This window comes from Cebus imitator, unplaced genomic scaffold (genome assembly GCF_001604975.1).
Source record: "Cebus imitator isolate Cc_AM_T3 unplaced genomic scaffold, Cebus_imitator-1.0 Scaffold145, whole genome shotgun sequence".
Lineage (NCBI taxonomy): Eukaryota > Metazoa > Chordata > Mammalia > Primates > Cebidae > Cebus > Cebus imitator.
The window spans coordinates 5,670,355-5,695,730 of NW_016107460.1; the positions used below are offsets into that span (position 1 = coordinate 5,670,355).

General features: G+C 62.3%; 1 protein-coding gene across 2 annotated transcripts in view; it reads left to right on the forward strand.

The window, feature by feature from the left end:
* The window catches only part of TP73 (tumor protein p73), a 60,666-nt gene that overhangs the window by 18,359 nt on the left and 16,931 nt on the right, over positions 1 to 25,376 (forward strand). For both annotated transcript variants that reach the window (XM_017542690.1, XM_037743537.1), the window contains one exon: positions 14,989 to 15,231. In XM_017542690.1, the coding sequence (XP_017398179.1) occupies positions 14,989 to 15,231 (243 nt within the window). The remainder of the gene's footprint in view (positions 1 to 14,988; positions 15,232 to 25,376) is intronic.

The following is a 25,376-nucleotide window of genomic DNA, read 5'->3' on the forward strand; positions in this document are numbered from 1 at the left end:
TAGGTGCTCATGTGTGTCTGCGTGCGTGTGTTGCAATGGGTACCTGTATGTTTGTGCCTGTGGCTTTGTGTCCCCAGGTAAGGCTTGGAGAAGAGGGGCCGTGTGTGTGTGTGTGTGTGTGTGTGTGTGTGCGTGGCCCAGAGGGTGGGAGAGAGTGGGGGACGCCACGGCCCCTCCACACGCCCACGTGATCTTTTTATCTGAAACCCAGAGCTGGGACTGTGACCCAGAGCAGCAAATGGCTACCTTAGGCATGGGGTGTCCCTCTCTTCCATCTGGCTGTCACCCACTTGTTCATTGATACGTGTGTCCACCAACACGTTGCTATTAGAAACACAGAGCAGGCCTGTGGCTCCTGGGTGGGGGGCAACCTCCTACCCCTAGACACTCGATGGAGGTGGCGTGTGAGCTGGGAGGGGCTGTCCCCTGGCTGCTGGACTGCCTGGAACCCAAGGTGGAGCCGGAAGCCCTGGTGGAGAGGCCAGTGTCACTGCCTGGCCAGCCGAGAAGCCTGGGGACACGAGGGACTCTGGTAAAACATTTTCCCTTGAATGGAGCAGCTGTCGTCGTGTGACTCACCCTTGGGGGGCGGGCAGCAGACTACACCAAGGTTGAGTACGAGGCCATGAGGTCGCCTTTCCCGGGAGGGGCGGGGGGCTGGAGCCCTACTGCCCTGGCCTTCGGACCCTCACTGCACGCAGGAGACGCTCACTGTGTCCACTCGGCTGCTGCTGCCTGCTGCCCTGGGCATCAGCAATGGCCAGCTGTGCCAGCACTGTTTCTTTTTAGACCAAGGATTACTGTGGTTCGTTCGTTCATTTGTTCATTCATTCGTTCCATCAGCAAGTGTCAACTGGGCACCTTTGTGCGTTAAGCTGAGTGTCAGGGGCAGGTGGAGGCGGTGCCCAGAGCCAGCCGTGTCTCCCACACCTCTTCTCTCTCAGGGGGAGGCGGGCTAGGCTGGGCCATCCTAATGGGCTAGGCGGTGACTCAGTTTCCCCATTTCTGTGCCAGCGAGAGAATTCGTGACCTTGTCTTACTGCATGAACGTGTTTTGAGAGAGAAAATGGCATTCGGCCCAAAGGGTTTAAAACCCAACGTGAGCGAATAGAGGGGTGCTGGACTTGGTGGGTTTGTCCAGCCCATCCACCCTGGTTATTCCTATGGAAGTAGAACGGCCACTTCGGAGCCTGCTGGGCCAGCCTGGCCCTGGGAAGAGGTGTCTGGGTTGCGGGACACTGTCTGAGCCCCCAGCTGGGCCCGCCGAGTGCACCCAGCCTGGCACGGGACTCCAGCGTGGGTTCAAGGTCTGCCTCTGTGGCACCTGCCGGCTAAGTCTTTGGGCAGCGACACCTCTCTCTGAGCCCCAGTCTCCTCTGTGACCGGGACGGTGTTCACCGTAGCCGCTCGGCTGGGGTCTCACTGTGGGGCCCAATGGGAACTGCTGGTCACTTGCTGTAGATGGTGGCGCAGGGAGGCCTGGCCTGGAGAGCTGCAGCCTCAGCCTCTTCCTCCCAAAATCCCAGCCATGCTCTTCACTCGGCTCCCACATGGTCTTTCTGCATGGGGGACTGGATAACCCCAAAGTGGCTTTGGCCAAACGAGGCCATGTTCTGGGTTTGTGGCCCCCACAGGCTGGGGTCAATCAATGCCCAGCCCCGAGGTGGATACAGAGACATTGCCCACATCTCCCGCCTGCAGCAAGGAGAGAGCCGATGGCTGCACCAGTGGGGCCCTTCTAGAAGCTGAGCACTGGAGACCGCAGAGCCAGGCGCCCAACACCCGGGAGTCTCCCTGACTTCCCAGATTTCCAGTTCACGGCCCCCTGCCCCCCACCTCCTCCCGAGGCCGCTGTTCTCCAGCTTCAGGGTCTCAGGAGGTTAGCAGGGTGATGGGAGACGCCCCGAGCTCTCCTGTGCTCTCTGTGTGGAGGAGCCCGAGTCTGGCCTGTTCCCGCCCATCCCTCCACGCAGTGGGCATCCAATGCCTTGTGGAAACTTGGCCACCGCTGTGCCAAGGAGCAGCACAGACAGTTCCGGGGCTTTGGACCCCCTGTGCGCCCTGTGGAGCCGGTGCCTGCCCTTTGCTGCCGAAAGTGAAGCCTCTGGGCGGGACAGGCCTCCAGGGCAGGGCCTCTGAGCGGGGAGAAGCCAACCAGTGCGGCAAACTGCAATTACCAGGCGCCTACTGCGTACACGGGGCTGTGGAGTCAAGGGACTCAGCTGGCAGATGTTCTGGAAGGACCCCTGGCTGCAGTGCTGGGAGTAGGCCACAGGGGGGCAGGCCTGAGGCCAGGAGCCATCTGCAGACTCGGGCCATCCAGGGGAGGGGGCAGCCCTGCCAGCCAGGTGGTTCGATGCCGTGGGATGCTGGGCAGTATTTTCTGATGGGCTGGATGTGACGGGAGGGCTGGGGGACCCCATGTTTTCTTCTCTGAGATGAGGAGAACTGCAGCAGGGCAGGGGTGAAAATGCCGTGGTCAGCTGTGGCCATGGCCGTGGCCATGGCTGTGTTGGAGATGCCTGGCAGCCATTGTACGGCTGAGGAAGAGCCCCATGCAGAGGGCAGGATGACGAGCGTGCGGTTCCCGAAGCCCCGTGAGGGAGGGGTGTCCAGTGATCCTGGGGCCTGAGGAGTGTGACCACCTGGTGGCTCACATACGTGTGCATCAGAGGATGTGGTAGGCTGGTGGTCAGGCGCAGGGTGGAGTTTGAAGGTGGCCTTCAGAGGAAGAGCAGGGAGGATTCCGGGAAGACGCTGAGGTTCCGTTAGCAGCCTTGCAAGAGGCTCTGCAGCTCCCCAGGGCAGGAAGTGCGGCAGGGTCCACACGGGAGGTGCGTAAGGAGTTGGAGCCGCAATGGCAGGAGCGGCCACGTGGATACTCAGTTGCTGGTGTGGGCAGGCAGGCTGTGGAGACGACCCACTCTAGGGAGTCCTGGGCATAGGTGCTTACAGTCAGGGATCTGGGGGTCTGCACGGAGGCGGGAGAGACAGCAGCAGGAGCCGGACACTAGGCATGTGACGTCCGAGATGCCGAGTAGAGGGGGAGATTCGGAGGGGCAGCCTGGGAGCCAGGAGAGACCGGGCACGAGGGGCCAGCTGAGAGAACAGAAAAGACTGCGGCTCGGCACCCCCCAGGCTGCTGAGTTCCCAAGGCTTGGAGAGGGCAGAGCCCAACTGGCAATGGCTCAGGGAGAGCTGAGTGCAGCCTGGGCAGCCCCCGGCATCCTCCCCAGGCCTTGCGCCATGAAAGACCCAGAGGAGCGGTGGGGCTGGGGTCGCTTGGGGCCAGGGGAGGGGCCAGCTGTCTCAGCTGGAGATCCAGGGGTCAGAGTAGCCACCCCACTCGCCCTGCCGGTGTTCCTGGTACACACCCGCCTCCGGCCCCTGGCCACTCTCGGCCAGCTGCTATTCCTGTCCCCATCATCCTGTATCCCATTGCCCCACACCCATTACCAGCCTAGTGGGACCTCAACTTCCTAGACCCAAACATAGCTCCTTATCTTCCCCTGATGGGGAACGATGCGGCATCTCAGCTAGCCAGAAATCCACTCCCCCTGTGCTCAGGCCAGAGCCCTGCAGACACTGGCTATACCCCTGAGGTCCGGTGAGTCCTGCCTGCAAATGTGCCCAGGGCCCCTGCAAATGTGCCCAGGGCCCCTGCAAATGTGCCCAGGGTCCTTGCAAATGTGCCCAGGGCCCCTGCAAATGTGCCCAGGGCCCCTGCGCACCCGCCTCGCACTGGAGGCTCAGAGGCATCTCACAGTTGCTGCCTTTGCTGATGCCCGCCTGTGTTCTCAATGCCGGAGCCAGAGGGAACCCTCGGCAGCCCCGGGTGTCTCTGCTCAGCTCTGACTACCTCTCCCGCTGTCTCTGCCGTTCGGTTTTTCTCTGCACAGGCCCTAGGCCTTCCTGTGGCTGCAGGCTCTCTGCCCTGCTGGTCCCCAGTATGAACGCATGCCCAGGCCTGCCCAGCACTAGGGCAGATCTTTCCTTCCTGTAGGGCCACCCTCACTTTTTCCCAAGCCCGTCCTCACCTGGATGCCAGCCCTGGCCCCTGGGCCCGGCTCTGTGATTCCAAGACCGCTTTCCATCCCCTGCACACTCGCTGGCCAGTTTATTTACTGTCGTCTGTGGGGAGGGCCGGGGCCGTGTCTTGTGCTGGCTGCCGTCTCCCTGCACCTGGAAGGGTGCCAGGATGTCAAGCCTAGGATATGGGTGTGGAGAGGGAGCTGCCTTTGCGGGAGCTGACTGGGGCCAGTGCGCTGGGCGGGAGCTTCTGCCACTCCTGAGCCCACTAACCGGGAGGGGACAGGCAGAGCGGGGCTGGGCCATTCCTGAGCAGGCACGCTGCTGTCTCTCTGGCTCTGGGGCCTCTGCCCTCTACCTTGATGGCTCCCCACAGCTGTCCTGGGCTGCTTTCTCCACCTTTGGGCTCCTGCTTCAATGTCCCCTTGTCACTGAGGGACATCGGAGATGGTACACCCTGTGGTTCATGCTCAGTCCCCAACTGGCATGTGCGGGGAGGGGTCCAAGAGGCTCTGGGGAGTACCCGTCAGTGTCTCCAGTGCAGCAGGGGGCTGCTACGGGCGGGGCCTGAGTCACATCTGCAGGACCAGTAGACGGATGGGCAGGGGCATGTGTGCAAGGACATAGGATGTCAGGGCTGACACCTGGGTTGGACTCTGGGTGCTGACAGGGTTGGGGGAGGAGAGAGACACCTGAGTGAGCTGTGCCTTCCCCCCTGTCCTCCCAGGTTCTCGGCACTCTGGGTGGGAGGGCCTGGACCAGACCGTTTCCAAGTGGTTAAATAATGTCTGTGTGTCCCGTGGGCCACCTGCCTCTCATGGCAGCAGCACAGGGCCTGATGGGGGTTTGGCCTGGACACCCCACTGGCGCCCCCGCAGACACTCAGGGTCCAGGCTGCCCCTCGCCTCGACCTGGCTGGACCGGGCTGGTGGGTCAGGTCTCTGGAGGAGGCCTCTCAGGGAAGGTGGGCTCTGACGGGGATCAGGGAGGCGGGGGCAGAAGCTGAGGGGCATGGAGAAGGGTCTGGGGAGGAGGCGGAGGCACCGTGAATGGACTCCAGGGTGGAAGCAGGTGGAAGGCAGTGAGGGTTGAGGAGGGGGTGAGGCGAGGCCCTTGCACCAGGCCACGGTGACGGCTCAAATGTGGGTCCGTGGAGGCCCAGGGGACACCAGGCTACCCTGGAGTCATCTGATGAGGAGTCCCCTGGGGGTGTGGAGGGAGACACATCTATAAGGCCCCCGTGTAGAGCTAGACGCAGAGCAGATACTGCAGACGGCTCAGCCGCTGCAGGCAGATGCAGGCCTCATGGTCCTGCAGACACAGGCCTGGGCAGCTGCGCGGGGCTTCTAGGGGCGCGTTTCTCCAGTGTGAGGTGTGGAAAGTTCCACATGGCCCTGACGGGATTGGGCAAGGCCTTGCCTCAGCCCGGGTGAGAGCAGAGGGTGCTGTGTGCACGCTGGCGGGAGAGGGGGCTCCCCCGGACACATGTCGAATCTTGTTGGCATTTCCATCCGTTTAATCACGGGCTCCAGGAGATGCTTGGGAAGTACCGGCGGGCCGGAGGTCTCGCCCCGGTGGGATGGGCTCCCTCCGCCGGAGCCCGACTGCTTGTCAGTCCCTCACCCCTGGGTGAGGTTGGGGCTCAAGTTCAGACATGCCCGTGAGAGATCAGGGAGTTTGAGGAGTTGCAAACTCTTCAAAAACCCACAACAGTCTCGTCTCAGTATTCTCCAGGGAGCGGGGACACTCACCTCCTTGTTCTGCAGGGGCTGCGGTCACAGCTCAGAGCCCCGCCCAGGCTGGAGGGAGAAGGCCAGGGGGCCAGGGGGAGGCCAACTGATCCCTCAGGAGACTCCGGGCAGACCCTTGATGCCAGACTCCAGGTGGCAAACACGTTGCCTTCTGGAAGCATCTGCTGGGGCCGTCCTGCGCGTGCTGTGGCACCCACGTCTCTGCTCTGTCTGGAGCTCCCGTCATCCTAGTTGAAGAGCAGAATGAACTAGGAGTGGGGGATAAATGCCGGGAGGGGAGTGGGGAGTGGGGATGCTCAGGCTGGGGCAGAGCTGGAGAGGTGACAGGGGGAGGCGGAGGTGGAGATGGGGAGGGGCCGGCGGGGCGCCTGGGCTTCAGCTGATGTCCCCGCTGCGCGTTTCCACGTGCCTCCCTCTGTGACTCAGATCCTAACTCTGATGAGGATCACAGGAAGCTCCGTTTCCACAGAGAAGGGGGACTGCACAGCCAGGCCGTGTGCTCGGGCCCAGTCTCCTGATCCCTGCCAAGCCCAGGGCCCCGGGAAGTGGTCCCATCCTTGGGAGCTGGCCCCTGGCATCAGCTCCCAGTGACCTGTCTGAGAGGGGCTGGTGGGTCAAGCCTCTGGAGGAAGCCTCTTTGGGGCGGTGGGCTCTGAGCAGGATGGGGGAGGTGAGGGGGCTGAAGCTGAGGGGCATGGAGAAGGCTCTGGGGAGGAGGCGGAGGCACTGTGAGCAGACTCCAGGGCAGTGAGCAGGTAGAGGGCAGTGAGGGTTGAGGAGAGGACAGGGTGAGGCCCTTGTACCAGGCCACAGTGGGCGGCTCAAATTCGGGGTCTGTGGAGGCCCGGGGGATACCAGGCTACCCTGGAATCATCTGGAGTCACCTGGGGTGTGGAGGGAGACGCATCTACAAGGCCCCATGTGGCACTAGACAGAGTGGGTGCTGCAGACCGGGGAGTGGGCCCAGCGGGGTGTGGATGCCGGGGTGGAGCTGGGCTTGGCCAGGTCTGCAGGGAGGAGGGAGGGAGAGGGAGAGGGCAGGCGTGGAGCGCCCCGACGGTGGTCTGCTGCCTTCGAGTAGGTGGACGTAGGTGGCAGTGGCTTTTGCTTGGCATTGCATTTGGGCCCGTGGCCTCCCTCCCCATCGCCAGGAGTCTTGGGAACAGGAGAGAAGCTCCGGCCCTGACCCTGCGGAGAGCCCTCCTCCAGGCACTGGTGGCCCCTTGCAGGATCCCTGTGGGCCAGGGGAGGCGACGAGGGAAGGGAGCCTGGGCGGGGACCCGGGGGCTGCCTGCTGCTTGCTGGGCCCCAAAGGCAGCTGGCGAGACAGGGCTCGCCTTTAGAGAGGGTGAAGGGCAGGAGACCCTGGGCCTGCCCAGCAGGGTTGACACACGTGGCCAGGCTGTTCCTGCAGGAGTGAGCAATTCAGAGCCAGAGGCAAAACCATGCGTCCCCAGCTCCAATAGAACAGAAACAACCGGCTCCTTTTGTTCCTTCCCATCTGGTGGGACCATACCTGCCTCCGCACGGAGGACGCCTCCCTCGGAAACTCGTCCGATCTGCGCAGGGCCTGTGCCCACCCGGGACAGTGGAGAGCGAGCCTGTGGCAGTACCAGCGCCCTGTGTGACAGGCGCTGCTCCCACGTCTTCACACAGTTTAGTCTCCCGGGGCCTCACAGAAACCCTCAGCGACAGGCAGAATGCCCTGCCTCACCGCGAGGTGACCAAGGCAGACAGCTCAAGTGAAGGCCGGTGGTCCCGCCAGGGCTGGATGACGGGGCCGGGACCTCAGCCCACGTGGCCCAGGTCTATTATGAAGCTCACTGAGAGGCGGGAGAGGAAGCCCTGGACCTCAGGAACAGCTGGAGAGAGCCTGGGAAGCTTCTGGGAGGAGGTGAGCCTGGAGACACTGTACAGGTGCAGAGATGGGTGGGGTTCCAGGAGGGGAACAGCACCAACAAAAGCTTGGGGTGTGGATCAGCAGCGCTGGAACAGGCAGGAGACGGGGCTCCCTCGAGAAGCTGTGATTACCGTCTAAGGGGCAGGAGCGCCATCTTTCATGCCTCTGTGCACTCGTGGCAGAGACAAAGGTTTCGGAATGAGGGACTGTGCCCCCCGCCACCCCTGCTGGGCCCAGGGCAGGGGCCAGGCTGGAAGTGCCTTCTCCGCCACATCTCCTCCGCTGGATGAGTCAGCCGAAACCATGGTCTTTGGAGACGTGGCCGGAGCCACTGTGAATTTTGCTGGCAGGTTTCCGTTATCATTTCCACTAAAAAATACGTTCCCTTCTGGACAGCACCACATCTGTCCTCTGTCACCTGAGGCACAGCCATGACCACCCGTGCATCGCTTTGCGTTCTGTCTTCCTATCTTGGGCCCTGATAAAAGATGCCATGGATACCGGGAAGTAAGAGGAGCGAACGAGCGGGGAACAGAGACACAAGCTTCAAAAAACCATTTAATTCCCAACTGCATCTAAAAAATCACTCAAGTGGCCCACACCTGTAATCCCAGCACTTTGGGAGGCTGAGGCGGGCAGATCACCTGAGGTCAGGAGTTCAAGACCAGCCTGACCAACATGGTGAAACCCCATCTCTACTAAAAACACAAAAATTATCCAGGCACAGTGGCTCACGCCTGTAATCCCAGCTATTCCCAGCTATTCAGGAGGCTGAGGCAGGAAAGTCGCTTGAACCCGGGAGGCGGAGGTTGCAGTGAGCGAAGATCATACCACTGCACTCCAGCCTGGGCGACAGAGCGAGACTTCGTCTCAAAAACAAACAAAAAGAATCGCTCAAGACGGTTTACACATTTTAAACAGTCAACATGTGAAATGGAAATCTTTTAACAAAACCACAAAATCCAACTTAATCTGAAAGAGGATGGGCCCCATGGGACAGGAGGTGACGATGGGGCTCGGGGCCCGGCTCTCCTCCAGCTCCTGCCCGGTAAGGGCAATGAGTCTTTCAAGTAATCTCAGCACTTTGGGAGGCCGAGGCTGCCCCCACCCTCCACATTGGGGGAAGGCAGTCTGGACCCTGGGCACTGTCTGGGCTTGGGGGCTGTGGCTGATGTGGCAGGTTGTAGCATGCCGTGGCCACGTCCCCCAGTGGCTTCTGAAGGCCACCAGGGCTGCACAGCCCATGTGGGTTTCGGGGCCTGTTTCATCCAACCAAGAGTTTCTGAGTGTTGTCTCGGTGCTGGCTGCCAGGACACCTCAGGGAACGGGGAGCCCCCGGCCCCTGTGAGCAGCTGCCCCCAGAAGCACCTGCTCTTCCCCATCTGTCCCTGTGCCCGGGGCTTAGCGACTGTCCTCTGAGTAGTGAATCTGGATTCCTGTCCGTGGTCCCCAGCAGAGCCTGCCCAGCCTCAGTTCCTCCTGGCTGGATTTTTGTGCCAAGGCGTGGAGGTCACACGTTGTACAAAGGAGTTTCCTGGACTTTGGTTCCAGGAGGCCTCCCGGGAGAGTCAAAGCCTCGGGGTGCTGTATCTCTGGACCCTCCCGATCCCCACAGCCATCCTATGAAGCGCACGTTGATTTCTTTTTTTTTCTCTGAGACAGAGTTCTGCTCTGTCAACCAGGCTGGAGTGCAATGGCGCAATCTCGGCTCACTGCAACCTCCGCCCCCGCCCCGCCACCGTTCAAGCGATCCTCCTGCCTCAGCCTCCCGAGTAGCTGGGATTACAGGTGCACACCACCACACCCAGCTAGATTTTGTTTGTATTTTTAGTAGAGATGGGGTTATACAGTGTTGGTCAGGCTGGTCTTGAACGCCTGACCTTAGGTGATCCGCCTGCCTCAGCCTCCCAAAGTGCTAGGATTTCATCCCCATTTTGTAGATGAGAAAACAAAGGCCCAGGGAGGTGGAGCCATGGACCAGGTCACACAGGTGGAGCTGGGACTTGGCCCAAGGACTCCTGACCTCAGAGCCCTGCCTGGCTGCCCTGGGTCCCTGGGAGGGCTCCCCTGCCCCTCTCCTGGATGGGCAGAGAGGCTGGTTCCCAGGGTGGTGGCATGGGGGCATCAGTAGACCCAGAAGAACCTGCTGTTCTGGGATGGGCAGCCCTGGCCACCACTTCCTGCCCACCTTGTGGGAACCCCCAGACCCCAGACGTCATCATCCCCAGCTTGGCCGACAGTAGGTGCCGGGGGCTTGGATTGGGGGGCGGGGCTGAGCTCTTGCTTCCGCACACTGCTCCTCTCTGCTGTCAGGCAGGCAGGCAGGCCAGGGGCAGGTGGGACCCTCCATGCCCTCCTGGAGGGGGCCCAGCTCCTGGGTGGCCTATCCCTCTCTGACCCCTCATTTTGGAGCAAGGTTACCAGCCTGCTGCCACCCCAGGGGCATGGGTGAATCAAAGAGTGAGGCCTGGGAACTGTGTCGGTAACTGTGACTGGCCAAGGCCAGAAAGCAGCCCCATTTACCACTGCCTGCTGCCCATGCCCCGGCCCCCAGCCTCCAGCCCAGAGCTCATCCAGCAAAGGTGCCCCCAGGGAGGCCCCCAGACCTTTGCAGGAGGAGAGACGAGGCCCCCTGAGTGGGGGACTGCAAGATTTGCCCTGGCAGAGCACGCTGGCCCCCTCCAACAAGGCCCTGGGGCCCCAGTGGGGTCTGGTGCCTCCACAGCCTGGAGGCTGGAGGGAAAGCCACCTGCTGGTACCCTGGCTCCCGTGCACTCCTTGGGTCAGGCCCAGGAGCCCTGCACACACATGTAGGCACTTGTGGCCGCCGAGGGCCGGGCGTGTCCTAATTAGCCCACTATCTTGGGAGCTCTTGTTGAAAGCAAAACAAACCAAAAAAGTCCTGGTTTGGCCGGGGTCCCTCCCTGCGGCTTCCGGGGGCCTCTGGTTTTGGGAGACCCTGGGCTCCTGTGCAGGCCTGGGTTAGGTCTGGGGTTTCCCACTTCAGCAGCTTGACCCCGGGCAGGAGCCAGGTCCCAGGTAAAGCTCTGTGTCCCCAGGCAGGAAAAGTAAGACCAGAGTCCTCTGAGCCAGGTGGAGGGGCCACTGGAAGACGCCTGGGGAGGCCTAAGTGGGAGGACAGCGACCCAGAAAGCCCCCCACACTTCCCAGACACTCAAAGCTGCAGCTGCAAAACCTCTGCCACCCACGGGGGTTGTGACAGACACGGTAACCACAGTCAGGGAGCAGAGGACAGTGTCCCCTGGGTACAAGGACAGGCCAGGTGTCCCTGGGCTGGAGGGGGCTTTGGAGGCCCACACCCCGTGTCATTGAGCGTGAGGATCAGAGAGAACCAAAGGGAGAGGCCAACATCGGGGCCCTGCCCAGGCGGCTCTGCTGAGGAGGGGGGTGCCAAGAGGGCTTCAGGCCTGCCGTCCCGACACTTCGCCACGAATCAGAATTTGCACACAGGGCCGCCTGCTGCGATGGCCCGGCTCGCTCCCGCTGGGCTGTGCTGGGCACAAAGACTCCATCAGCTCCTCTCCTCTCGGCTCAATGACTAATGCCTTGGCATCGTCTTCAGATCGTTCAAGAATGTGGACAAGTTAAAATATGAACCACGTTGTCGTGGGTCTGCGTCCTGCTTCTCCCAAACAAGGGAGGCTCAGGCTCTGCCCCGCTGCGGTCCTGGTCTCAGGGATGGAGCAGGACGGGAGTTGGGGGATGCTTCAGCCTGCCCTCGCCTGCTGTCCTGACCTCAGAGGCCTCAGCCGGGCAGTTCTCCGACCCAGGAGGCTCAGATGAGTCAGGGGTGGGGAAGTCCTGCCGCCCCAAAGCCAGCCTAGGCCCGAACAGGGAAGCCCCTTCCAGAAAGGCCACCGCTGGTCACCTGGAAGAGAGAGGGCACCATGGAGAGGGGAGGGTGGGCAGGCTGGCACCAAGCACCCAGTGGTGGGAGGGGCCGGCTCACGTCCCATACTCCCTCCTGGACAGCTGGGCGGGGGAGCTGTCCGCTGGGCGGGGGAGCTGTCCGCTGGGCGGGGGGAGCTGTCCGCTGGTCACCAGCTCACTTGCTCAGCGAGCCTCTCGAGCAGCCTCTGTAATGACAGCACCGACTGAGGGGGAACCACGTGTGTCATTCTGCTTTTCCTAGTAGCCGAATCCAAAAAGGTGTAAAGGAAATGGTGGAAGGCGTTTAGTTATTTCCCGTATCTCCCCCAGCGGTGGCAGTTCCAGTCTGTAATCAGTAGGAAATGATGACTGAGGCGTTTCCGTTCTTTCTGTGGCCCGGAGCCCTTGGAAGTGGGGTGCGCTCACACACTCGGCTCAGCTCCGTCCCCACTTCACGCGCTCCCTCGTGTGGCCAGTGGCCCCTTTATCCAGAGCCCCTGGAGGCTCCCGGCCCAGTAGGGGACTCAGAGGTTTTGGGGTACATGTGAGCCTACCCTGCCAGAGGATGGCTGTTAAGATGCTCCGACAGGGTGACGAGAGAGAACGCCTGAAGCCCAGGGGCTGCTCCTGCCAGTGTGGCCAGGGCTGAACCCTCGGACCAGTGACCTCTGAGCCCAGACAGGGCTGGGGAGAAGGAGTCCTGTGCAGAGCAGCAGTGGAGGCCCCAGGCGGGGCTGTGGGCCTGCGGTCAGGAGCGTGTCTCGGGCACCTCGGGGGCGTCTTGGGCCTTGGTGAGGAGTCTGGGAGCCGGGGACTCCAGGGAAGGGCCTGTGCTGCGCGTCTAGAGCTTGGCACTGCCCCGTGTCACCCCAACCTCCCACATGTGTGGCCGAGGCAGGGCCCATCCTTTCTGGAAGGAGCCTGCTGGCAGCTCACCGGTGCCCAGCCAGCCAGGAGGAGCAGGAGGGGCTGTTCTACACCTTTCTCTGAGGGGGGCAGCGGCTGCTTCCCCAGAGCCCGTCACAATAGCCCAGGAGCCAGGAGAGGTGAGGGTCACCCCTCCCTGGGATATGATGCTTTATTTTGTGTGGTTTTGTTTTTTTAGACAAAGTCTTGTCCTATCTCCCAGGCTGGAGGGCGGTGGTGTGATCTTGGCTTTCTGCAGCCTCAGATTCCTGGGCTCAAGAGATCCTGCCGCCTCGGCCCCCGAAGTGCTGGAGTTACAGGTGTCCCCCCCTTGATGTTTTTCAGTTGGCACCCTGTCTCCAAGGCCCATCCACGCGGCAGCATGTGGGAGCTTCCTTCTGTCTTATGACGGAGTGAGAGGCCATTGTAGACACCTGTTTCTTTCTTGGTTTCCTGGTCCGTGGACCCCAGGCTCCTGGGAAGGACCCGTGGTGCAGGGAGTTCGGAAGGTGGTGGGGAGTGTGGCAGAGCCAGGAAGGAGGCCGCAGTGGTACCGGAGAGGGGGCAGGTCCTGTGCTGTGGGGGGTCCCCATTCCATTGGTTGGTGGGCTCCCCAGGTTGACAGCTCATGGCCAGCTGAATGGTTCCAGATGATGGCAGCTTCGGCCAAGACCTCGTCGTGCCAAGGCCCTTGCAGTAGAGCCAGGGCACGGGTCGGACCTGGCAGCTCAGGCCTGCTGGGGGTTGTCGGCCGTCCTGGGCTAGAGCGCCCAGGGAAACTGCCTGCTTGGCCTGTGGTGGCCCTGGGAACAGTGACGATGGCTTTGATGAGCGCAAGTCCTCTGCCTCCTGCCCCTCCAGCATCCCAGCCTGAGCTGCCTCCATGTTGCAAAGCACTCAGTGGAGGACTCAGTAGAGGACTCAGAGGGGACCAAATCTCTGGACTTGCCTGGCGTCCTCCTCCCTCAGATGCCAGAGGGGCTGGAGGCCTGGGGTCCTCGTCAGGGACCTCAGTGGATGTGCGCCCTTAGACTTGCAGAGCCCAGGGCCTCTAGGTCACTAAGCCCAGCCTCCGCTGATGGAGGAGGCCGAGGTGCAGGGAGGGGCTGAGCTGGGGGTGCCGGCCTGGCCCCTGCACCCTCGTATGTGGGGGATGCACCTTTGTTTCTTGGCCTGGAGGAGGCAGGCCGGTGGGAGCAGAGCATGCGCTCACAGCACGCCACAACTTCTCTGAAGAGGGGCACAGGGCAGAGGGACCCCCCCACACACCTGGCTCTGCCCCTCCCTGCCCTGCAATCCCAGTTCACCACCTGGGGTTCTCAGCCTGTGCCCTGCTGACTGCTGATGACCTCTGTGCTGTCTGCTGGGGCCACTGGATCACCTGGGGCTAATCATCTTCCCAGCCCCGTACCTCAGTTTCCTCATTGCAAAATAGAGACAACCACGGTGGCCACCACAGGCGGGGGGAGAGGGGTAGAGGGGTTTGTTCGAATTACACCTCTGGCGTCACAGGGAAAGAGCTGTTTACATATCTGCAGGGAGACGGTGGTGCAGCGCTCTGTGTCACCCTCCAGCACCCCCCACCCCGGATTTGGAAGGAGGGTCTTCCCTTCAAGTGAGGCTGCCCTGCCCTGGGTCTGAGACACCAAGACCGGGCCAGCACTGCTCCCTCATCTGGGACCTCCCCTAAGCTCCTGGCAGACGCTGATCCATGCCAGGGTCTGGGGCCCCACCGAGGGTGGTGCAGGGGACACACCCACAGGGGTTCCTGTTCCTTGGTGTGTGGTCCTGGTGGGGGAGCTGCGGGTGGGGGCCCAGCAAGAGAACCCCGGGCCAGGGGGCAGCAGGGGTGGGGCTTCGCCAGCCCCTGAGAGTGGAGCTGCCTTTCCAGTAGGGCCGTCCGCTGGGAGATGAGGCCGCCCACATGGGAAAACAGGGCCCAGCCACTGACCAGGAGCCCCCACCGTATCCCACCACCTGGAGGGCCGGACCTAGCGAGGGCCCAGATCTGGTCCCCAGCACCTCAAGGTGCCCACGCACCCCAAGCTGGATGTGCACACTCTGCACTCAGGGCCCATCTGTGCCCAACCCGCCTCCACCACTGCCTGGCTCCCTGGGTCTGGAGCTCTCTACTCTGAGCTGTGAGGTCCAGACCCCGATGTGGGCCCGGAGCATGCAGCGGAGCCCAAGTGGGCATCCGGGCCTGGGAGCCTCCCCCCCACCCCGACGCCTCCCCTCCAGGTGTGCAAAGAGTGGATTCCACCCCATCAACGGCTGGGTGGATCCCCAGAAACCCTGGCACCGGGAGGCTGATGGAGGGGAGGGCGAGGTGAATTTGTCAGTTTATCCCAACGCAAGTAGTGGCCTGTTGGGATGGGGGGGGAGACCCGAGGAAATATTTGGGATGACTGGAGCCGCTGGCCCTTTAAGGCTCCTGTAACAGGACACCTCCCAGACGGGACAGGAGGACTGACTGTGTGTTTCCCCTCCCTCCTCCCTCTCCCGCGCCAGGCCCAGTTCAATTTGCTGAGCAGCACCATGGACCAGATGGGCAGCCGCGCGGCCTCGGCCAGCCCCTACACCCCGGAGCATGCTGCCAGCGTGCCCACCCACTCGCCCTATGCGCAGCCCAGCTCCACCTTCGACACCATGTCGCCGGCACCTGTCATCCCCTCCAACACCGACTACCCCGGGCCCCACCACTTCGAGGTCACTTTCCAGCAGTCCAGCACAGCCAAGTCGGCCACCTGGACGGTGAGTTCCCCTACTCCCTGCCCGCTGCGGGCTGCGGGCTGCGGGCTGGAGAGGAGGTGGCCGCGTTTCCCGTACCTCAGGAGGCCGAGCTCGCCCCACCGTCTGCTCGGGGGTTCCCACCTGGCCAGGGCCAGGAGGAGCATCAGGCAGGAGGCGGGTCTCAGGGCTGGGCAGTCTGGGTGTGCCCACCCCTCTGGATGTGAGCGGCCAGAGCCAGCCAGCCTCCAAAGGGCCCCAGAGGGGACGGACTTGGCCCCGCTGGTGAGGTCTCTGCCAAGGTTGGCCAGCGGCTTCCCTGTGCTCCGGTGGGGGCTTTGATTTGAAATCCTGTCCTGGGCAGAGGCAGGGGCTCTGCTGCCAAGCGTTGTGTCCGAGGCCGGCCCTGGGGTCTGCAGAGCCTGCCTCTTCCACGCAGCAAGGCGCATCTGCGGGTGGGTGGATTTGGGCACTGACCCTGGAGGGTCATTTCCATGCGGTGTGTGGATTTGGGCTTTGCCGGCACTGTCCCTGGAGTGTCATTTCCAAGAATTGGCATGTGCCAAGTAGATGGGGTGGAGCCACAGCGCTCACTTCGGTGCCCCTGGGACGGCCAGGCCCGCCCTGGGGATCTCGATACCTCTGATAACATCACCTGTGCACACAGACAGTCTCCTCAAGCCAGGCACCCTGCTCGGGGCGCTGGGTTTAGCTAACTCCTGCACCCACCAGCAGCCCACAGGGCTGACTCCATCACTTACCATTTCACAGCCAAGGAGGCTGAGGCGCGGGGAGGGAAGCGGTTCACCCAGAATTATGCTGATAGTATGTGGGGGCAGCCGCCTCTGCATCTGGGCTCCTGACCACCAGGCAGCCCAGATGGCTTCTGGGGAGGGGGAGTCAGGAGGGGCGAGGTGAAGGCTGCTCGACCGCAGCCAGGAGTGGAGAGCACTCAGGGGCTGGGCGGGAAAGGCAGCCCCAAGGGCTTTCCGAGTCTCCCTACACGGAGGCAGGGAAAGTTAGTCCTGCCCGGCACTCAGCCATGGCTGCAGGAAGGGCTCAATGGGACACCTGGCTGGCCCAGCCTGCTGGGCAGCGTCCCCTCCCCCACAAGGCCCCACCTCCCCCAGCACAGCTCGGTGCTGGCCCCTGAAGTCCGTGCAGGAGGCTGCATTCCCACCCACTGTGGGGGGTGCTGAGCAAGGGCCCCTCAGGGTTTTCCGCTTTAAGAACTGGGTCCCACCGCCCTGCTGGCCATAGCTGCAGTTTTCCCACGCTCCTGGAGGGCTGAGGGGCAGGGCGGAGCCTAAGGTAGCCCGTCAGGCTCTGCAGGTGCCTGGACAGTCCTGCCAGGCTGGTCTGGGGTCTGGGGTCTGGGCCCCGCCCACTCCCACCTGTGGCTGTTTCCGATTCTGACTCCAGCCATGGGATCCCCCAGCTGCTGGCTCTGTGCTATGAGAAGGCTTAGCCCACACTGCCCCGGCTTGATGGGGAGGGGCTCTGTGGGCTGAAGGGTTCAGGGCAGAGGATCTGGTGTCTCCTCCAGGGCTTCCCACCCCCCCTGGCAGGTACTGCAGACCCCGGCCCTAACGCCCCATTTCTCTGCTTGGACCTTGCTCCTCCACGCTCCTTACCGCGCAGTGGCGACGGAAGGAAAGTGGTGCGGGTGCCGGAGCCAGCACAGCGCTCAGCTCGCAGCAGGAGCCCGTGCGTCATCTTAATTGTGGTGGCAGTGGGCGTGCTGGTTTGGGCCTCCCAAGTGAGTGGTTCTGGGCACTTGCGCTCGCCTGTGGGCAAGGGGGCCAGGACTATCCCTCCACCTCTCAGGTGGCCAGTGGGGCCACCTAAAGCCAACTCAGAGAGCCCCAGGCGTCCTCACCTGCACACCTCCAGCACCGCTTCTCCCCAGGCTCAGGCTTGTTCCCCGAGTCCACTCTCTCCTCTCTAAGGACACTGACCTCCTGCCCTGGGGTTTTCGAGGCTGGCGGTTTCTGGAGAGTGTCGCCTTGGAGCCCTGGCAGGTAGCTTGTGGGAGCTCTGCCACCCTTCCTCCCAAGGTCTGGGGATGCAGATGGGGTCTTCACCGTTCTTGGAATGTGCTACAGGTGTCCAGGTTGATCTGTGGAGGGACAAGAGCCACTCCTTCTGCCGGCTGGCTGCCCCACTGGGGTGTCTGCCACCCCCAACCCCGCCAGGTGTGTGGCATCAGGTTTCAAGGGACTTCATGGTTTTGTCTCAAATGCCTTGCCCTGCGGGACGGGGTAGTCTGCTCAGACCAGGCGTCCAGGGCTGGTCAGCTGCACTGGGGGGAGGGGGAGGCTCTGTCTGGCAGCCAGCAGAGGAGCAGCAGACGGGCTCTGTGAGTGCTGGGAGTGGGGTGCACCTGGGGCTCCACCTCCACTGCCCTGTGCATGTGGGGGGGTGGAAGTGGGACAAATGTTGATAATGAGATTTTTGGCACCTCAGCTCTCTGGGGGCAGAACCCCCTCCACGAGGCTTCTTCCCTTGCCCAGGGAGGGGTAGGCAGGCAGTCAGCGCTCAGTGGAGGACGGGGCCACCGAGCAGGCCACTTGCTCTCAGCTCTGGGGTCCCTCTGTGCGGGTGCTGCCCAGACCTGCCACATGGGCTTGCGTCCGGCCTCTGAGCTGTGGCTCCCTGGGCCCCGGCACGCCAGCCGGTTGCTAACTGATAGATAATTCATATTTTTGTCAAGTACAATTCCACAGTGGCTACTGCCCCCGTTCTTTTTCCCCAATCAGGAAAAACACCCTCACCAGACCCCAAGTGACCACAGCTGCTAATGGGGTCTTTGGCCTCTGCTTTGCTGAGGCCCACGGTGGCTCTCCCCAACCCCAGGGGGGCCATCTGTCCTGACCAGCTTCCCACAGACCTCAGATCTCCTTGAGCACTAAGGGCTGTGGAGGGCTCTGTGTTTCCCAGGCCTGCGTGCGCATGTGTGCACACACAGACAGGGTCACCCGCCCACATGCATGCACACGTGTGGATACACAAGCACATTATGCACACACAGGCACATGTCAACACACAGGCACGCATGGGCATGCACAGGCCTCCCCGGTCACTGCCCAGGGTTCTAGCAGCTCCCACACCACGAAAAGCCCGGAGGAGGAGGAGGGGGGTCCTGGGTGACCGAGCAGCTGGAGAAAGGATTCGTGTTTAGCCATGAGAGTGTAACCAGTGCCCAGTGACAGGGCAAGGCCAGCGTTTGGTGGGAGGGGCGGAGCCAGCACCTGCTGGGGTCCCGATGGCGGATATCTGCCCATGAGCACCTGCTGCTTGATGCCTCTGCCCTGATGTCCTCCCCTGCAAAGAGAGGGATGGACTGCCAGCCATGGTGGAGACAAAGGAACTGGCTCTTGGGACTTCTTGGGGCAGGGCAGGGTGCCTGGGGAGCGCTCCACTCATGTGGGCTGTTTGGAGTGTGGTGGCCCTTCTCCCAGTTCAACACCCTCTGCGGGACAGTGTGGAGTCCGAGCACGGGCAGAGCCGTCTGCAGGGCATGGTCTGGCCTCAGAGCACTGCTGGCCACTCCTGTCCTGGGAGCCCCAAGGGTTGGCAATGGCACAGACAGCTGGTTCCAGGAGTCCCTTGGGGCAGAGAATGAACAGGAGTTCCTCCAGCTGTTGGAACAGCCCAATGCGATAGTCCTCGGACGCTGTGACGCCCTGACTCAGACTCATCAGGGAAGGTGGCTGTCCTGGGTGTTCAGGAAGTTTGGGGCCGGGGCCCTGAGGTCGGGCAAGAAGGCTTTGTGTGGTTGGAAGGCCTGGCCCAGCACAGCATCTGCGGGCACCTCAGGCCGTGCTGAGTGACACCACCCACAGCCCCTGAGGCAGGCTACCCTGGCAGGATAGTGAGGACACACACAGGTGGGATGGCCAGCTGCCCCAGCATCCCCTAGACAGAAGACGGCCTGACGCAGCCCCCTGAGTGCCAGCTGCCCGCAGACCCGGTGTCTGTGTGCGTGTGTGCACATGTCCGTCTTGGGGGAGCTCTGGCTCCACGTGTAGGAAAGCCCCCGCTCCCAGAGGGACATGTGGAAGGCCGGCCAGGGAAGCACAAAGGCTCTGGGCGGGATTCCTGGGGAGAATGAGGCTGAGTCAACGCTAATGGGTCTGGAGCAACCTTCCCAGCGCCTCGGAGGCTTGCGAGCAGGGGAATAATAGCGGAGGTGTCCCAACATGACCGTGGTATCAATTGCGTTATCCTAAAAGTTTATGGAATGCATGAGTGGAATTAATACCTTTTACTGGCACCAGGAGCAATTATATGTGCGTAAAGCTGAGGGAAGAGTTCTAACAATGTTTATTGTGGAGATGAAATGTGGATTATTAGGGGAAGCTGGAGTACTTGGAGCGAATTGCAGCATTTGCTTGTATCGTGCGGCACAGGGAGGCGCCTCCAGCCTCTGGCTGTGGTCAGTGCCCCGGGCTCGTGGCCCCGAGATGGGGTCGGCTCTTCTCTCTACACTTACTGGAGCAGCCAGAGGAACTCACTCCTGGGCCCTGAAGGTCACAGAACTTGGCCTTGGAGGCCCCGAGTGAGGCTGGGGGGGCCCCAGCTCTGAGCCCCTGGGTCCTGCTGCCCCCACCCAACACTGCCTGGCTCTTGGAGAAGGAGGGAGGACCCCTTGGGGGATAAGTTTCCTTCTGTAGGCGTGCAACTGTGGGGGGAGAGGCATGAGCCAATTTGTGTTCTAGGAAGAATCGTCTCTTTCCTGGGACTTGTTTCCGGTTTGGGGACAGCCCATGGACCTGGCACGTCCGATTAGTAGCATTGGCAGCAACACTGCCCTGTGTGCAGGGCCTCCCGCTCTCCTCGTTTTACAGATGAAGAAACTGAGGCTCCCAGAGGGCACGCCAAGGTCACCTGTCCCTCCCAGGCCTGGCTCCAGCAGCCCGACCCCTGACCTTGCTCTTGCAGCCCATGCGGTGGCCCCCCCGGCCCCTCAGGTCCCTGCACAGCTCCAGCTTCCCCTGCCCCCTCCCCCACCCTCTGCTCCCAGCTCTGTGGGGCAGGTCCCTGTGACCCTCGGGGACCCCAGAGGAACCATTGCTAAGGAGGTGCTGACCCCTCAGAGAAACCCGCCTGTCTTTAGGGGAGAAAGCCTTGGGCCAGGCAGTGGGGGGAGCTGGGCGGTACCTCCTATACCTCGGCCTCAGTGAGCCTTCCGCTGCTGTTCAAACTGGGACTGGGGGGTGGGGTCCCTCCCTGTCTGCTTTTGCTGCTTGGTTTTACTGACAAAGGAAAATCCCTCCAGAACGCCTTATCCCTTCAGTGCCCCTGGGCTGGCCAGCCTCACAGCCAGAAGCCAGGCGGCTGGGCTTGGGGACGGGCCTCTCCTGGTGCCTCCCTGCCCCCTCTGTCTTTGTCCCTCCCAGGCCTGGCCCCAGTGCCACCAGCTCCCATTGCCAGGGGGAAAGAGAGGCCCGCAGGGGAGGGCGGTCTGCAGCTTCTCCTGGACCCGGTGCTGAAGCCAAGACGCAGTCCTGGGTGACCTGGACCTTGGGCCGCCTGGGACTCAGGCCAAGTGAGGGCCCAGCTGGGCAGTGAGTGGAAGTTTTGCTTCCCAGGCTGGGGCTTCTACCACCCCAGGCCAGTGGTCACTTGTGGGGTTTTGTCAAATTCCGAAAGTGGAAGCCATGCTCAAGGTATGTGGACAGACCCTGAAGGCCCAGCCCTGCCTCTCTGTAGAGAGCCGCCTCCCCTGAGCCGCCTCCAGAGAGTGTCCCTTTTCCCAGGAGTCTCAGGAAGAGGAGGACGGACAATTCCAGGGGGTCCCAGCTGGAAAGAAAAGCGTCTTCTCTGCACTCCTGGCGGACAGGATGAGGCTCAGAGAATAGGTGGCAGCCAAGGCTGGTGTCCGCAGCTGGGGGTTATGATGAGGCTGCAGAGGCTGAGCTGGTCCGTGCATTTTAGGGCAGAAAGACCCTTCTGGAGAAGTGAACAGCGCTCCAGGCTTCAGTGAAGCAGAGGTCAGAAGCCCATAGTGAAACTGCACTGCGGCTACCCAGGTCACCCCAAGGGTTGCAGACCCACCCCTCCCCCAGCCATGCCACTGGAGTGAGGCACCCGGCTCCCTGCCCCTGGCATTGGGCGACACCATTCTCTGCCGTGGGTCTGTGGTTTGGAGGCCAAAATTCTCCTTCCTCCTGACATTTCACTGAAGATTTACAAAGTTTAGCAGAAACATAGATTCTAGCCAACTATTACCTTAAAAGCTGCAGAGTGACCACCACCACATGTCCCCAGCTTCCTCCCTCCCGCCACTGTCCCCAGCCACCTGCGCTGCTGCCAATTCTAGCCCCTGAGGCTGCCCCAGGAAGCTGCAGCCAGAGACGCCAGGGCTGTCCTATAAGCAAAGGGCACCCACTGACCCCAGGCACCCTCCCAATCCCCACGGCTGACAAAGCCGGGCCTCCAAAGGCTCAGTTAATCCTGGCTTCTCCTCAAAGCCACAAGTCAGGGTGGAGGTGAGGATGGCGAGGACTCCTTCCCTGGCAGTTAAGGGCCCCTCTCTGCAGTGAGCAGAGCAGCCCTGTCGCCAGCCTGCTAGGCCCGTGCTGGGCAGCTCCAGGGCCTGGCCCACAGCCCCACTAGCTGGGTCCTTGCCAGAGGCCAGAGGAGAGGCCAAGCAAACAGGCACGGGCCCTCCAGCTGGCACTGTCAGAAAGCAAGTTGTGGGCAGAGGACCCCACGCCTGGACCCGGCTCGGGGCAGAGGCTAAGTGCGGGGCTTTGAGCACTGCATGTCTTCAGAGCGGAGGGGCAGCTGCAGACCCAGGACACTGCCCTGCCACCCCCTCTGTCCCCAAGGCCCCAGATGGGGTACCTGGGTCCTGGAATAAGGCCCAGTGGAGTCCCCCGCCTTGCCCAGGCAGCTCATTCCTTCCCAGGCTGGGGCAGCATGACAGCAATGATAGCACCAGCCGGGCACCTGCACGGGGTCTCAGTGAATCAGGACAGCAGCGTCCGGGCGGGAACTGGGCCCTGGGCTCCTCACATGCCATCTTGGCAGCAAAGCAAAGGCTGGAGCTGTCCACACCAGGCCGCCGGACGCCAGCCAGACGCAGGCAGTTTGTGTTAGTCTCAGTCTGTCCATGGAAACCCCTCCCCAGCCGGACCAGGGCAGGTTGGTCCCCTCACTCCTGAGGGGCTTAAGCCTGCCCACAGGGGAGGAAGCTCAGGTCCTACCTGACACCTCTGTAGTACCCGGTCTTCCTGGAACCCAGGGGTGCTTAAGGCGGGTCTCTGCCTAGACCCCGACCCCAGGCCCCAGGCCCCAAGTCAAGCCCAGCAGTGACAAAAGGCTGGGAGATGGAGCTGGGAGGCTGGACAGCTCTGGTCTGGGTGCTGGTCTACCCCGGCTCAGCAGGCAGGTGTGGGTCGCTGTGACGGACAGCGCCTGACCTCCCAGGGCCAAGGCCAGGTGAGGGCCCCGCACAGAGCAGGCAGCTGTGGCCAATGGATGTGGCTATGACTGCACCCACGGGGAAGGGAGCTCAGCTGTGCCCCGGTCCCCAGCAGGTGGATGGCGCTCGCCAGCAGAGGCAGACGCCTCCAGTAAACGCTGCCCGCCAGCCTCCGCCACACACTAGACCCCTCTCACCTCCTCTGGGTGTGGCCCTTGTCTCCTACCGGACCCCTTGGCCTTCACTCCGCACTGGAGACGAGGCCACCAAGCCTGTCCTGGGCTCAGCGCATGCCTGCTTCCCACTCCTACCCTGATCATAGCGCAGGACAGAGATCCCTAGAAGCAGCTGTGCATGGGCTGAGGGCCAAGCAGGCTCAAGCCCCTGTGGTCTGGGGGCTCCTGACCTCTGGGCCTTGGCTGAAGGGGGTGCACTCAATGTCTCCCAGGGAGCCTCGCTTCTAGGCCATGAGAGTCCCCCATGTGTGCCTGCTCACCTGTTTGGGACCTGGATCAAGGTCACTGCATGGCAGGCTGCCCAGTTCCCGAGGGTCCCCACTACCCACTGGCCTGCCCTCTGCAGTGGGCAGTTTCTTGTCCACAGTGTCTGGCCTCTAGCGGGCCTCGGTCAGGGCTGAGGATCGCTTGGCATCTGCAGAGGATGAACAATCTGCCTCTGGTTCATCCTCTATCGAGCTCCTGGCCCAGGAACCCTGGCCGGCCAGCCTGGGGTGCCAGCAGACACATCTGTCCCCTGCAGCACCCAGCCAGGAGCTCCTTCACAGCAGCCTCTTTTCTTGGGCAGTGCTGGGGCTGATGCTGGCTGTGGCCTCATGGGCATCCTGAAGCTCCCTTGAGCTTCCTATCTACGTGGTCTGTGGGCTGTAGGTGTCCTGGTGAGTGACCCTTCGCTGCCTTGCCCATGGGGGCTCCAGCTTCACACCAGGGTGTTCTGAAACATGGGTGATTGCCACATGCATCCTATCCCCCTCCCCAGGCTGGTGGCTTTCCTGAGGCAGGCAGGGACCAGCACTGTGACATCGCGCCAGGCCTCCCTGACATCTGTCAGAGCCTAGCCTGTGCTCCCAGCAGCTCTCTGAGGACGACAATGACATTGTGCACCAGGGAAGGCCACAACCTCCTGTGAAGGGGACTGTCACCCAGGGGTTCCTGTGGCTGCCACCTACAGACACCCTTCCTCTCTCAGAAGGAGAAAGGGACCCAGGAGGACCGTGATCCACCAGCTGTTGAACCTGGCTGGTGCATGTGTTTTGGGGTATCCGTCCATGAACCCACGGGTTTCATGGAGGGGTCTGTGGCTCAGCCCCAGATTTTCTAGGGAGAGGAAGTGACCATGGCCTTGGCAGAGGGTGGGCTCCAAGAGGCCCATAAGCCCAGAGAGGAAAGAGACATGGCCTTAGAAACACACACACACACACACACACACGCATGGAAAGTGGATAAAAGTGGGCCATAAAAAAATCATTTAAAAAATAAAAGCCCCCACTGCAGGCCCCATCTTCCAGAATCTGTTGCAACAGATTCACCCACGCTGGTTAACGGTATTTGCGGTTTGCAAGATGCTACACGTCCCGGGAAAATGACAGACAAGTTATTATCACCTCTCCGCTGTCCTCCTGCCCAAACCTGCCCGTGCCGGGCACCCAGCTGCCGGGGAGTGAGGAGCGGGCACGAGGAAATTAACAACCCCGCGCCGCTCCCGCCCCTCGCCCACCCCCGCACAAGCCCTGCCAGGCCCAGGGCTCCCAGCCAGGCCGGGCCCATGTTGGACTGGGGCGGGGGAGGAGGGGAAGGAGCAGAGGGTCGGAGCGGAGCTGGCAGCGTGGGGAGGGACAGGCGCAGTGGCGTTTGGGCAAACCCTTTCCTGCAAGCAGGATGGCGCACGCACCCCAGGCAGGCAAGTCCAGGCGGCTCCGTGTCAACAGCCGAAGATAAATACGATTTTATCAGCTCGGAATCTGTTGAAACACATCCATCTAGCGGTTCTAGGGAAGGAGGAGGCAGGAGGGGTGGCGGAGAGGAAGCATCTCCACGTGACCTTTCCTATAGAATAGACTCCGGAGTCCTCCTCCTGCCCATTTTCCACAGGGCGGAGCCAAAGTCTGGAGCCCGAGCCCGGGGGCGTGGGGGGGGGCACTGCTGGGGAGGCAGGAGGAAGGGGCTAGGGAGTGCCCATGCCATCCTGGGCTCCGCCGCTCTCTGGAAGCACCTGGATATCTCAGGGCTCCCTCGGCTCCTATGGCCACCTGTGTCACCCAGCCTCAGATGCTGACAGGGCAGGGGACATCACAGACATCCCTCCCTGAGGCCACCCAGCTCCAGCCAGGCTGGGCACCTGGGGTCCTGTTAGTGACAGGGTGGGGTCTGCAGGCTTGTGTGCTCCGAAAGCCATGTGAGCACTGCACTAGGGACACCCCTGTGGGGAGAACCAGGCCCAGGGCCTTGGTGGCCTTGCTGGCCAGAGGGGAGGAGAGGTGCTAGCGTCACCTGAGGGCAGGGGCCTCCTTGCTGTCCGCCCTGAGGCCTGGCATCCCTCCGCCACTGGCCCAAGCTGAGACCTGCCCACCCTAGGCCTCTCCACACTCCAGTCCCAGCCCCTGCTCCCGGGGTGGGTGGTCCGGCAGCTGCTGCCTGCAGCAGGTACCAGGGACAGCTCCCAGCGTGGCTGAGCTCCTCCCCAGGGCGGGGCGTCCACAGTGCTCCCTGAGCCTGGGCCC